Source organism: Anopheles marshallii, chromosome X, assembly GCF_943734725.1.
Source record: "Anopheles marshallii chromosome X, idAnoMarsDA_429_01, whole genome shotgun sequence".
NCBI classification, from domain to species: Eukaryota; Metazoa; Arthropoda; class Insecta; order Diptera; family Culicidae; genus Anopheles; species Anopheles marshallii.
Window position 1 is genome coordinate 2,559,770 of NC_071325.1, and position 14,530 is coordinate 2,574,299.

Consider the following 14,530-nt stretch of genomic DNA (forward strand, 5'->3'; position numbering starts at 1 on the left):
CACACGCACCTACACCGATTCTGGCCCCCGTAACGAACACAACGCAATCCGCAATTGGCAATTGAATTTTTCTCGTTTAATGCAATGGCCGACTGGTGTGCTTACTTTTCGGGATGCTCTGCCCATGGGGAGGGGGGCGTGCAAGATGTGGGAGTGTTCAATTTTTTCCCAATAGTTTTCACCGGTAGAAGGGTGGGGGAGGAGGGGGGGGGGGGGGGTGTTTGGTTTGTAGTTGGCCCAGCTACCATGCTAGCTTTCAGGTTTCGGACCTTTTTCCTTTCGTGCTACGTTCGCCTCACTCAACATCATAATAAAAAAAAGGGCACGGTAGGAAGGAAGAGGGCAGGAGGGAAAGGTAGGTGAGTCACCTGGGCAATAATGGATGCGAGTGTGTAGCGTAAGCATAAACGGGAAGGAAGGGAAAAATAATACATACACGGTAAGCAGGAAACGGTAAACGGGTACCGAACAAGCAGGACAGTGCTGTCAAACCCAGCCCAGACTATTATTGGCTGGACTCATACTTAAGATATTTTTTTTGTATACGTCATCAGTATGCGTGATATATTATCTGATGCGCTTTAAACGGAGTAGTCGGCCGTGTTCAAATCTTAATGGTCTCTTTGCAATGTCTTCAGGATGGCAAATAGGAATTAAAAACTACACACTCACTTCGGAATGACTTTTAATGTCGAACTTAAAACACAGGACTTTAATACTCAGCTATGGATCATTCATAGGTCATAGTTAGTAAGATGCAGGACAGAACAAGGCAGACAACAGGTGTTTTGAAGCCCAATAAAATGAAGAACCTAATTCATAAGGTAGAATTGACCAGGTAGGTCGTCCTCAACCGGTGGCTCTCAACAACTGCAGACTCTAGCGTTATCCAGATACGGAGAGCCGACAAACTAAGAATAAGTTTGACCAGCCTGCACACAGAAATTACCACCGTCGATCGTTTTCCTCCATCCCAGCGAAGAAAAACCCGCCGGAGTGCTTGACCTGGAGCTGAAGTTCGGTTGTTTACGCGTGTGCATGTAGTTTAACGGTACCCGGTTGCCGCTTCTTTCATCGAATTTCCTCCAACCAAACAACGACAACGAGGCGCATCGGTACTCTCACACACACCGTTTCCTTTCCATTGGGGCCTGGGCACAGTTCGGCCCTGGTCCATCCACACTGAAATGGACTGGTCGACACCGGAACCCCGAAGGGAAAGTGTGCCCGCAGTTTTGAAACCTTCCTCCCTCCCTGTTCGATGGCGGTGTGGTACGCTTTATTGCGCCACCATTGCGCGTACTGCTACCGTGGAACGTTTTAGCACGCGGAACAGCCACGAAAGAACGGTTTGCGGAGAACGCGCGCTGGAACAACCGACATCTGCGGCGGTGCTGGTAAACACACCGTAACCTGGATATGTGATAGGTTTTCCTCACTCCGCAAGCAGTTAAACAAACGATCCCAGTATGTATGGCGTCATTTCGGGTAAAGATCTAGCGGTTCGTAGGGGCAACAACAAAGCGCAAGCGTATGGAGGGCAGGTGTGAGAAAAAGGGGGCATTTTCTTGCAATTCAACCGACAAAATTGGGAGCTACCAATGTGAAACGGTGAGGCGAAAATTAGAACAGTAGCCGCCTTCATGTATAATGGTGGTAAGGTAAATGAAAAAATCGTTCAAATTACGATTACAATACTTCAGCATTACAAGAAAATTTATTGTATTAACGCATTAATTACGGAACAAACGTTTGAAGAGCTATCAGCTTTGTTATACGTAGACCGGATTAAACAATCCAATACACGACTAACTTTCCTTATCAGCGCCGTTTTTCCATAAAAATATCGCTAATCTGTCAAACAATATCAGTGGTACTCAACTTTTACGTTGTAAAGCATTTAATTCGTCACATAAATAATCTTTACACAAACAAACATAAATGGTAAGGTGAACGCTTTATCAACAAAAGAACTACCTGCTGTACCTAACCGTACTGAAACTGTTCAACTTGTTCACACGATTGCACAACGCTGGGTAAGACAGGGTGCAAGTAACACTAAAGGAAAAAAAAAACACAAAATTAGTTCCAATTAGAGCGCTGTGCTCCGGGGTCTTTCCTTTACCTCGATTTTTTTTCTTCTTCAACTCATTCACGTTTCCGCATGATCGCACAACTGACAGTCCGTTTTGACAAATTCGCGTGCATTTTCTCGATCATGGTCTCGACGGTACGGAGCATTGTGTGTGTGTGTTTTTTTTTTACAACCATCGATCACAGCTCTGATGCGCTTCGTGAAGGGGTGGTGAAGTACGCCCCCTGCGCCAAGTGACGTAATTTATTGCAAACGACAGCCCTAGGAGACTCCAGTGTTGTGCGGATATATTGAATAACTCCTCTAACATGCACTCTTGTGGGGATGTTTTAGATTTAATTTAAGTATAATCTTCTATTACATCGTTTATACTAGAGAGTTGTGGAGTTCATTTCTTTCTTTTACATTTAGACATTACATTTAGAATTTTTGGTGACTTTTCACGGAAAACGTTAAACAAAAATTTAATAAAGTACTGTGTTGCAGAGCATAATACGTAATTATTAAACGTAATTATTATTAAATATTAAGCTAGAATGTGCTATAATACTATCTCAGCAGTCAAATACAAAAAAATACTGGGACTACCTGTAGATTAAGATATTTATAGTACAAAAAACACCTACTTCCTTTAAACAACCTGGTTGTCGACCACTGATTGAAAAAACAAATAAATTAATTAAATTAAAAATAATTTTAAATCCACTTCACTTACAATCGGTAGCGTTTTGATTGAAATAAGTTCTTTGGCCGACCGAGGTCATATCGTTTATGATTTATTTGTTATACTTGTACTCGTAGAGCTCGTAGCTCTTTTTTTACGAATTGAAAGGGTTTCCAATACACAAATGCAACATACATGCAAGACGCAGGTAAAGGTTCGTTGAAACCACCTACTGCAAATCATTGAAAAGTAAACCATTTTTGTCAAAACAATCAACCATTTTCCGTTAAACAGTACTTAATGCAGCGGTAAACAAACATTACAGTAACGTACGCGATCGATAAGGGTTGTTGAACAACAAGTTACATAACGCAAGCTTACATGTTCCGAGGCGAAATTATCAACATTCGCATCAGTTCGCACAGCGTTGTTCGCTTAACCGAAACGGATTAAGCCGCACACAGTACGAATCGTAATGAAGATTTCGTACGCGAGAAAGAAAAACATTACTCCAGGCGAGACGATAAAGGCTGTTTACTAAAGCAAGAAAGGTGAACGATTGTTGGCAGAGCACCACACCCTACCTATAGGGGTGTAAAGAACGATTGGCAAACCAGCAACGATAATGTGCGAAAGTGTGTTTTTGCTCTTCGCGAAATGTCACCCCAGCTGAAACGTTTGCAAGTAGGCAGTAAAATAAATAAAATGCAATTAAAAACTACAAAAGCAAACACACTCTTTACCTCCATGCGTTGCGGCTTTTTAGCACCTTCTGGCTAATTGCCACACACAGTTTACAAAAAATAAAACCAACAATCAAACCTCATCTTCGATTTTAACACCCCGTTGTTATGATTCTTCCATTCCTGCTTTGCGCACCCCTGCTTGGCGAAGCTTTTTTTTTGTGTTTCTTCCTTCACTGCACCATTCGGTGCTACTGCATCTGCTGCAGTGAACTTTTGCTCGGCTCGAATGAACACCAGCACGAGGTGAGGAAATTATCCTGAATTGCGCGCAACATGCACCACACAAACTCATACACAAAAGCCGTGACCTTCATACTGCCAAAAAAACCCACACTCACACACACACACACAGAATCATTCTAAAGATTGGCATATATAGTATGCACTGGGCGTGTGTGGTTGTATGTTTTATATTCTTCCCTAAATTCTCTTTGAGCTTTTGGGGACACACTGACTGCTGCAAACGTGCTCGTTGGTGCCAAGTGCCGCGCCGGGATAAAACGGACCACGGGCGCAAACGGGGCGCCCATTTGACCTTGAATCCTTAAAAGCCCCATTTAACGAGCGTGAAGCCACTCCTTCAAGACGGCAGGAAAAACAGAAGCACAAAATGAAAGGGAACAAAAAGTGGCCAGGACGCACGAACGTCATACAGATGATGTTATCTTATCGAGCGCATTTTATTGGCATAAGCACACAGCCCCACCCCGGTGGCAGGCGCGATTCGTCCTCGCCGCTAGCTAGCTAATGCGGCTGCCACCTACATCTCGCGATTGCCTTGAAAATTAACGAGAAAATAAGGGGGAAAGACGGGGAGGGATAAAGAGAAGCAGGGGATGGAGTGTGGGAGGTTTGTTCAAGACGTAGTAGAAGGTTTGGAGCAGTGCCAGGATATTTTTTCGAGCAGTGTTCATTTTTCAGCCTCTTTGATGTGTCAGCCAGGCATGTCAAACTCTTAAATCCATATACATCTTGTTTTTTTTTCAAGTATTGAACTCTCATCAGTCAAGCAGCGCGCTTCATTCGCTTCATTCGCTTCAACCATTCGAGCAGTTTGATTCGTGTGTTATGGAGGTAGTGTGATGCCGTCCCAAAAGGCACCAATTAAAACAATGTTTTTCATGCTTTTTAAGATTTATAAATGACTTTAAAATGTTAAACATTATTCATTTTCGCCGTGTTGTAAGCTCAGTGAAAAATTTCCCCCTGACTTGCCGTTTAATTAAGCAATAAACAAAGGGAAAAACTCTCTCTTTCTACCGGCTTAAAACCTTCAAGAGGTGTAGGGCTACCATTTACCATTGAACAATTCCGGAAGTTCTTGACAAAACAACCCAGTGTTAGCTAGCGAGGGTGTGTGATGATTAATATCCACAGCAGATATTCGATAATTTTTTTGAGTAATTCGAGCACTTTTGGCACAGTATAGAATGAAGTCATCCTCTAGTAAAAAGGATAATATTTAAATTGGTTAGTTGTGTTGCTAGGGCTAGTGACATTGATAGGGAATCCAAAACAAGGCTCGTCAGGGGACTTATTCTTTATCAACAAATAACAAACTTTTTGAAGACTATCTGCCTCCCACTTTGACAACCCTGTCACCGCCGGTAAGGATAAGGATCAGTTTACCAGTAGGCATCCGCCCGAGTCTTACCTTTTGAGTGTGACGTTCTTGTTACCGCCAAGCTTGTTCAGTTTCACCTTCTTGCCGCCACCGGCTGTGGTGGCCGAACCGGACCCGCCGGCCCCGGTTGCCGAGTCCGAATCACTGCCGAGGGAGGCGTCCGCCGTACCGCTCCCAATGTCGGACGGTTCCAGCGGTAACGGGGCCACCACCGGCGGGGCTGCCTCCGACCCCATCAGGTTCCCGTTCAGACTGTTCATCGTGCGGCAGTTGCCGTTGGTGCGCACGGTGCTGGTAAAGGTGGAAGATGACCGCGGTGGATCGGTGGTGGCCGGTCCGCCCGGACCCTCACCGTTTCGGCTGTGGCTGTTCCACTCCTGGCGCGGTTCGCCGCTCGTATTACGCAGATTGTTCGCACTGACCAGCAGCCGATGGTGCTCATCGTCGTTTTCGCCACTGACGGCTATGTAGCCATTGTAGTAGGCACCGCCGCTGTTGATGTGGGCGACTCCACTGTTGCTGCTGCCCGGCCGTACCGGACCGGACCCACCGACACCGTTCGTCGGTTTCAGTACACTGGCCAGCTTCGGTGTTGGGCCCGCATGGTTACCGTTGGTCGGTTTCGTATGCCGACCGTTCGTCACCAGGATGAGATTGTTGAAGTTCTTGTCACTCTTCACCGGGCCGACGCGCCGCGACCGATCGCCGGCTGGTTCCCGATCGTCGTCGTCCTCGTCCTCGGCACCGGCCGACAGCAGGTTGGTGCTTTCGTCGCACAGGTCCGCCTCACCGTCCGGTTCGTCCTGCCAGCCACGCGCCTGGCGGCTATCCGCACTACCACCGGCTCCACCACCACCAGCACCGTGCGGTTTGCTATCCGATCCACCACCGATCAGCTGATAGCGATGTGTTGCACCGTGTTTGATTGTTGGCTTGATGATGGACCGCACCTGGGCGACGCTGGACGTACTCGCGGTGGTTGGGCCGGAGCCGGAACCAGCGTTACACTCGCGCACGATCGTAGCACCAGCAGCACCACCGGTAGATACGGCACCACCGACAACACCACTCACACCACCGGTTGCGGTACCCGCGGTTGTTGTGGTCAGGTTGAGGCTTAGATTACGCGTTGCTGCTGCAGCCGCTGCGGATGGCGATTTTTCCTCGACTGGCAGCATGTAGGAGAGCATGTTGGCAGCAGTGCAGCGAGCGAGTGCGCTCGCATGCAGTTGCAACTGCGCTCACGCGTCAGGCGAAAGATGCGGCACACGTCGGTGGCCTACGACAGGAACCAGCGAACGTCGGAACAGGGTGTGTGTATTTGTGAGTGAATGAACCAGGGAGATGCAGGGGGAAAAAAAGCAACGCGGATATATTTAGCACGGGAGTGAGTTACCCGTGCAGAGATGCTTACTAACGTCACCACCGTGCGATGTGTGAGTTAACGGATAAGCGGGTTGTAAAGGTTATAAAAAAACACTCACACTAGAAAGGGTTGTCCATTAAAAAATAAGACACTCTTCACAAGAATTATCAACAGCACCAAGAACTGAGATCCGTACAGTAAACGCACAAAATTGTTTAGAATCAAGCATCAAGATTGTTACAGGTGGGTAAATATGTGCACCAATACCAACTGAGCTGCTGTTGTGTACTATTCCTTTAGACGTTCCAGACACTACACCTCACGACCAAAAAACACGCGTGAACACACTTGAAAAATAAAAATTTACACGCACTTTTACACACCCGAAAAAAGCAAAACAAAACACAGATTAGAATCCCTCACTGGTCACCCTGTGTTGCCGTGAGTGCAACGGAATCGCACCTGACGTCAAACGGCGTGAGTTACTGCTACGGGGGCGCTATTTGGTTTGATTGTGGTTTGATAGTGACAAACAACGCGGGGTTTGCAGCGGTACGCGCTGCCCTTCACCACCACCTATTGACACTAAATGGCGGCAGCTCCAAAACAAACATTTACTCGTTTTCGCCCATTTTCTGCAATATACTAAAACGCACGAAACACTCTCACAAACCGTGCAAAAGGACGCGCGCGATACAGCGCATCTGCTGTTTTTCTCTCTCCTCTGCCGTGTTGTTTCCCCCCTTTTTCAACGCGCTGCTCTTTTCGTTATCGAACGCGACAGGACGGCAGGATGCGGTGGGCGAAGGCACCGGGACGTCGGTAGTGTTTGCGGGTAACGTACGTAACAAAACAAAACTGCTCGACTTTTAAAACTTGCCATACACTAAACAACCACGCGCGGATCGCTAACAATTTTAACACGCAATACGCTCGTACACGCGAACCGTACGGTGCAGCATCAACGTTAGCGGTGTGACGTTTATCGAATGATTTGCCAACCGGTGGGATGCGCTTCCTGGCCACATGTTTCCTTTTATTTTGCTTTGCAATTTCTTGGAACCAGCGAATTTGTGTTTTCGTGGGTGCTATTCTCCACCCCCAAAGCGTTATCCTTCTGCACACATCACCTTCCACAAGGACGTCAAGCGCTACGGTTTGCGTCAGTCTGTGCAGAAAATCTGGGTTTGTCAGCAGCTTCCTTTGCCACGAAAAAAAACACTGTTAGAAACCGGGACTTGAGTAACGTGTCAGCACTGTGGGAGAGATGAAAAAGAGGAACAATTAGTAGATACAAACACATAAATGTTAGGCAATTTTGGTATAAAAAAGGTTATTTTTTAATGACAACTGAACGTAAATTAATAAGTTTTTAATACAGGTAGACATACAGATATTTTTGTACTAATAGATGTGTTTATTATCAGTGTCCAGAACTCTTTCTAATATAGTGGTTTACTCAACGTACATTGGCAGTAAAGATGTGCGCACTCAGTAAGAGTGAGTGAGTAAACCCCGGAAAGGAGCGTCACTCACTCAAGAACGAATCACTGATCAACCCAGTGAGTGAGCGACTCGCAAAAGGGAGAGTAAAAAGGCGAAAGAGTAGTAAAAGGGTTAGTGCACGAGTGAGTAAAGGTTTCGAATCCTTACACATTCTATCTACTTTTCTTTTTTGCTTACTAATATAACTCGGCAATTTTGAGGCTGGCGTACGTAAAATCTAAATTGAATCGCTTTAGATAAGTTCATTTACGATCGAATTCGATCTAATAGAAATAAAAGCAAACCCACAAGACTGTTTTATTTGTGGGTGCATTCGAGCAGTGTTGGCCAACCCTGTTTTGATAACACGATGTAAAAGTTTACGCGTGATCTTTTGACAACCAGCCCAATATTTCGTTGTGTTTACTGATTTGTTAGCTGATCAATGGATTTTGATAATATGCGTGATGTTCAAGAGCAAAGATCTGGTGTAATAATACATTACAGTAGTGTTGATCAATGTCTTTCTAGCAAAAAAACTCTCCAAGGATTTCACAACAGTGGATTAGCCTGGAAACGTCAAATCGCATTAAAAAAAACTGACCAAATGATTCGTCATGTGTAAACGCTGAAATGTTCGCCACCCCTGGACAAAACAATTGATGAACTTCAATCTGCAACACGTCGTACTTCAACTGCAATTGTATGACTTTCCCAGAATGCACAATGTATGCAACATTAGATAAAATTACCAAAATGAACATCAAAAAAGCTATCGTGTATAATAGCCTTAACCGATACGAGCGTTCATTAGTTATCAATGAATGCTTACTTAGTTCTGCTAAACAATTTAATTTACAAATTCAATTTAAAGCTAGTAAAACATACGATACTTCCCAACTAAAAAAATAATTTTAAAAAAGCAATACGATCTAAGAACAATTAACATTATGTGAAATACTACCACAACAAATATGTCGTTACACCCAATTCCACTGCAATGGAATTTTTGATTTAGTGAAAAGGAAAAAACTATCTCTCGGCAAGGAAAAAAAAGGCTCAACTCGGAAATTAAAAATTCCCCCCTTCCAAATACTACACCCTGTGCTACACCGCGTTGCAGCAATATTGCGCATCAACAGTCGGTCACAGAAAGGAAACTGAAAGCAAAAGCCAAAGAAAAGAAAAGAACAGGATTGACAGATACACTTTATACTTATCGGAAAAGCATAACACTAATGACCCGCACTTAAGGATGACCCCCTTATTTTTCCTACCCACTCCCGGGGGGAGCAGAGTGAAACGGGGTTTGTGTGTATATTTTGGGGTGCCGCTGTACGTTTGGGTGTGCGCATCATTGTGTTTGAGCACGTTAACCCATACACACACACACACACTCGGGAGGGCTTTCCAGACGGCGCAACTAATCAAATGCCACTACACACATCCTCACCGACGCGCTGTTTTCCCTCAAGGACAAAGACGAGCTGGTGGCACGCGACGGTATTGGTGCGTCACTCTCTTGGTGTGTCTATCGCAAACATCGACTCTCCTTTCTGCCGTGTGTCGGTATCTTTACGAAACCATCGTTTTGCTCTTCGCCGATAGTCGCCTTTTTCCACCCACAAACGGGCTGCAAAAACAAAGGGGAGGGATGGGTTGGGGGTTTTGTTGCAACAAAGAGGAAAGTGAAACGTTGGGTTCGCTCTTGTGCCTTTTTTTGTGCAAGATAATTTTTTCCCCGATCCAGAAGTAGAACGGTGACCGGGCACCACCACGTTGCTTGGGCAAACACACGAAGGGAACACGGATGAACTATTAAAAACGGAAAGGAAATATTGATTTTCAAGCAGTTGGCGTTTCGCGGTTGTATGCGGGAAGCTAAACAACCGAACCAACAAAAATAAAGCTCTGCTCCTATACTAACACATGCACACACACACACAGATACAGATGTATGTACATTCACATGTACAAATTTACTGATGCGCACACATACACATCCAGCAACGATTGATTTCCATTTAATACTAACTCCGACCCTCAAGCAGTTGCAGGGGGTTAGGAACGTTCATTCTCCGTTCTGCTTTGTAGCTAATGATTTAAAAAATCCAACTTAACGGATGAGCACATATCCCCACACCACATGTTAATATTGGAAAGATATTTAACAAAAAAATAATGTTTCTAAGCTTCCAGTACTGACCGTGTGATCAACTGCACTCGTATTGAAACCTACCAAAAAGAGAGCTTCCAGTAAAAAGGATCTCAAAAGACTCAGCTGTTGGGTGTACAAGTAAGTTTTGTTGGTCTTCTGCATATCGTTATGTATTAAAATTAAGCAATATATTTAGATTATTATTCTCTTTGTTATAAATTAATGCCTTTGGACAAATAGTACAGGCGGTAGTCCACGAATTAGAGCACTTTTTCCACAATTAAAATATTTACATTGAAATCAATGGCAACAATTTTGAGTTGGGCTGAGAAACGCTGTAACAGATCAAAATTCCAGATTTCATCTCGTTACTCATTATGCAAATGCACCGACTGACTCAATTGTTCAAAATATATTTGAATAATATTCTCAGACGTTCCGTTCATATCAATCCTGTGACATCATAACGAATTTGTATACTCCATTAGTAGTCATCTGAATGTACATGTAACTTGCAACACATTTAACAAAACCAAAGTAAATCTTTGTATTCAGCACAGCTAATGATTCAACCCACCCGAAAAACCAACGATCGCACGTGTACAAACTACTGCCAATTACTATTTTATAGTCCACAAAGTGACAGCAATTTCCACCACATTGGAAACCCATCCGAACCGGACAAAGAGAAAAACAAGCATGACGCGTTTCAAAAATAAAGCCATTGCTAAAACCATTCCCATTCACTGTCCGCCCCACGGTTTTGGAGTCGTTTAGCCTACATTCCGGCCGGCATCGGTAGTCTGTACACGTCCACTACTTTGCCCTCATATTGAGACGATATTTAAAAAAAAAGCGGGGGAGGCCAATAGATGTACCATCTGCCGAGCAAATTTTCGTGATCGTTTTTCGGTGCCTGGAAGCAATCTTCAAAAGGCAATCGGGGATACCCAGAGAAGCAGAAGATTTATGTGTTTTTGGTGACGCAAAAACAAAAGGAGGCGAAAACATCACGCCGACCGAGTGCAGGGACTGATCGCATATTGTTTGTTTACACAACACACGAGAATTAACAAAAGCACCATCCGCCACCCATCCACATTAAACTCCCTCCCCCCCCTCGCTGTTTATATTTACGTTTACGGGTGTATGCGCGCCCTCGCGTGTTGATTTTATGTCTCGGCAACAGTACGGAACATAGTGTCCTAATCGAACGTTGTCTTGTCTAGGTGGACCGTTAATGCCGGAAGCATAAGTATTGATCTGTCTAGTCTCAATGATGCGGCAAATGTACTTCTTTTTTGCGTGATAGATTAAATAGATAAAAGGGAAGAAACCGCTTGATTACTCAGTGCTGGCTCTCTATGCAAAGGAGGATCTGCGTAACCTCTATTTTAATTCCCCTGTTTTTATACCAATATACTCTGGTTATCTTGATGGAAACTTCCCTCACTATGCATGAAGAATTGCAAAAGAACTACAACGACGTATGATGAACCACCCCTCTAATAGAAACAGTTACATACACACTGATTAGACACACTCACAACAACTTACTTTTATAGTTATCCGTTTTGTAGGGCAGAGTGGAGATCCACACAATTTAACTACCACAAACTACAAGCACGTGGGGAGGTTATAACTAATTGAAGTTCGTGCGTAACACACATTACAGTCAGAAGCGTACTCTCTTTCCCCCTTAAAAGCCACAGTAAAACTAACCCATTTTGGCAGAAGAAAAAGTTTTCCCTAACTGAGAGTTAAACCCACGACCTTTCGGGTGAAGGACCGATCGTTTGCCTACTGCACTAACGGGGCGTTCTAACGATAACAAGTTTTTAGCCCTACTTAAGCTCTACCGACACTCTTATCTTCGCTATTCGCAGCTAATTAATTAAAGCATGGCCGCAAATTCGTACAGGGAGCTCTTGTAAAAATGGTACCACTTTGCCGAAAAAAAACAACATGATAACAGACGTACATGAACCGCTAGATAACGTTCGCTTTGTTATTTAATGATGTGATACTGTTGACTTTTAACAACTTCCAAACAAGACTCATTCCCCTATCACTAGCGTGTGTTCTTTTTTTTTACATGACGCCTATTCGTTCTACTGATAGATCAATCGACAACAAGGAAAGAGTATTTGTGTGTTAGTGGTGTCATTTAATTGCATTTTTAGATTGCTATTTTAAAGCTTTAAAGGTGTGTTTTGTGCTGGAATGAGTGTTCTTCACAATTAAATGATGTGTAAAATACTAATTATAATAAAAACAAGCAAACATCTCTACGCGTTTTAGTGCAGTAACGGTCCAAAGTGTCAGATAATGCGTTAGAAACTACACACAATCGCTTGCTGGCAGCTAGGTTTCGAAATTGCTCGCGCGAAAGTAGACATCCCAAAGGGGTAGTTGACTGCGGACGTATGAAGTCATCTGCCTGCTACCGTTCCGTTCCGTCCGACATCACAATGCGCTGCTGCCGAACGCTAAAATTCCCTTCACGAAACGCAGATATGCGCTCGCATCCTTACCCTACGTCACCCGCCCGGTACCGGGTCGGCTGTCAGCGTGGGGTAGAAGACACAGGGGTTAGGAAAATGAAAGGAATTCTTCTCACCTAGGCCAAACAAAAGGCACTGTGAAATGTTTCTGCACCGGAAACGGGGTGGTCGGAGCCGGCCACCCTTCGCACGGGGTCTCAGGATGTCTTACCCGCTACCACGCCAAACCGTTTGGCAAACCATTTTCCAGCACACATTTCCCAATCGTTGGTTGGTGTTTGTGATTTGTGTATGTGTGCAGAGACCTCACATGAGCTAAAACAAGCGTATTTCCCCTAACACAACCGACAGAAAACAAGGAAGCGAAATACGGTGCGTTCTTCTGTTTCTCGTCCCGCATCTTCACCCTGTTCGTTGGCGCACTGTTATCGTTAGGCCAACGAAAGTGACAAGCAAGCGAAAGACGCACACCCTCACGGGGTGTGACCATGGGGATATTGGTCCCTTTCACCCCAGGGTCTCCCTCCGGTGAATGTGGTTTTTTTTTTGGGGTGAAACGCCACGAAGAACACCTCGAGATGGCTCGCGGTGTTACACGGTGGCGAGTGGGTGTAACGGTGGCAGATTGCACAAGCCAGGATAACTGGACCGTGACTGATAGTGCGCAATGGCGAGCGGCCGTAGCACCTCTCGGGGCCGGCTTTGGACCCCGGTTACCAACGTTACGCAACTCTGACGGTGTGTTGTTGTACAATTTGTTGATAGGTTTTTTTTGCTTGTTTGCTTGAGTGCAATTATACAAGATGGGATTTTTTTCCATTTTGAAACAGCAAAAACATGCTCCAATTGGAGTAGAGTAACTGTATGGAGGTAGGTTTATATACGTATTATTTCTTTTGAAATTGTATTCCTAAAACCAAACGTTTGTCAACAGATTATGTTTAATTTATCGAATAAACAACCTGGCTAATCATTGGGGTTTCATGGAGGAGTTCAGAGGTAGTAGTCCATCTGAAGGAATAAAAATGGTGTTCTTCAACATCTATTAAAAGAAAAACCACATACACCTATAATTCGACTATTAAAGGCAAACAAAAATATGTTTTTGGCCTAGATTGGACCATTCCTCCTTCTACACTACGGGGTGTTCAATAAATTCGAATACACTTTATATGAATCGAATATGTGTAGTTAAAATTGACTACAATAATGATGTGTACTTGACGTTGCAAATGTGTATAAGAGGCGAATGGTTTCAGAAACTCGAACCTTCTATAAATAAACGAAAAAAAAGCTAATGTATATTCGAACTCATAAAACACCCTGTAGTTGCAGCGTGCGACCACTGGCGACAACTTACTAATCGGCGGACATCATAGAGACCGTCAGTGCTAGGAGAAAATCGATATTTTTGCCCTGATTTCCGATAAATGTCCTGTCATCGTACGAAGAATTTTTTTAGTAGCGCAAAAAATATAACAAAATGGCCGTAAAGGCTTGAAGAGCGATTAACAACAAGAATATGAAGAACAACTTCTTTTTTCGGGACAATAACCTCAAGCGGACGAGGGTTTGTCATTTCTGGCTTTCTTTGAGGATGTACTTGAGGGTAAAGCTAGATAGTCCCCCCGTTCTGCATGCGGCGGTCCGGATGGGATTTTTCAGCGGTCCTGTCGTGTGGCGACCGGCGCCGCTACCATTACACCACTGGACCACCCGAACCCACAGCAGTTTAATAAAAACTCCCTCATGAACTCTCAACAAAGCTTGTGCTCTGCATTGGTTAAAACTTCTCCAGTATTCTACAAGATCTCAAGAAATGGTTGTCACTAAACTCAACTCCAGCAAACAACAACACATGAAAGCAATTCTCTTGCCACCCACTCGA

General features: G+C 44.3%; 1 protein-coding gene across 1 annotated transcript in view; it reads right to left on the reverse strand.

Moving 5' to 3' along the window:
* The window catches only part of LOC128714422 (uncharacterized), a 41,450-nt gene extending 35,131 nt beyond the window's left edge, over positions 1 to 6,319 (reverse strand). The window contains exon 1 of the mRNA XM_053809300.1: positions 5,160 to 6,319. Coding sequence (XP_053665275.1) covers positions 5,160 to 6,319 — 1,160 coding nt within the window. The remainder of the gene's footprint in view (positions 1 to 5,159) is intronic.
* Positions 6,320 to 14,530: the final 8,211 nt, after the last annotated feature.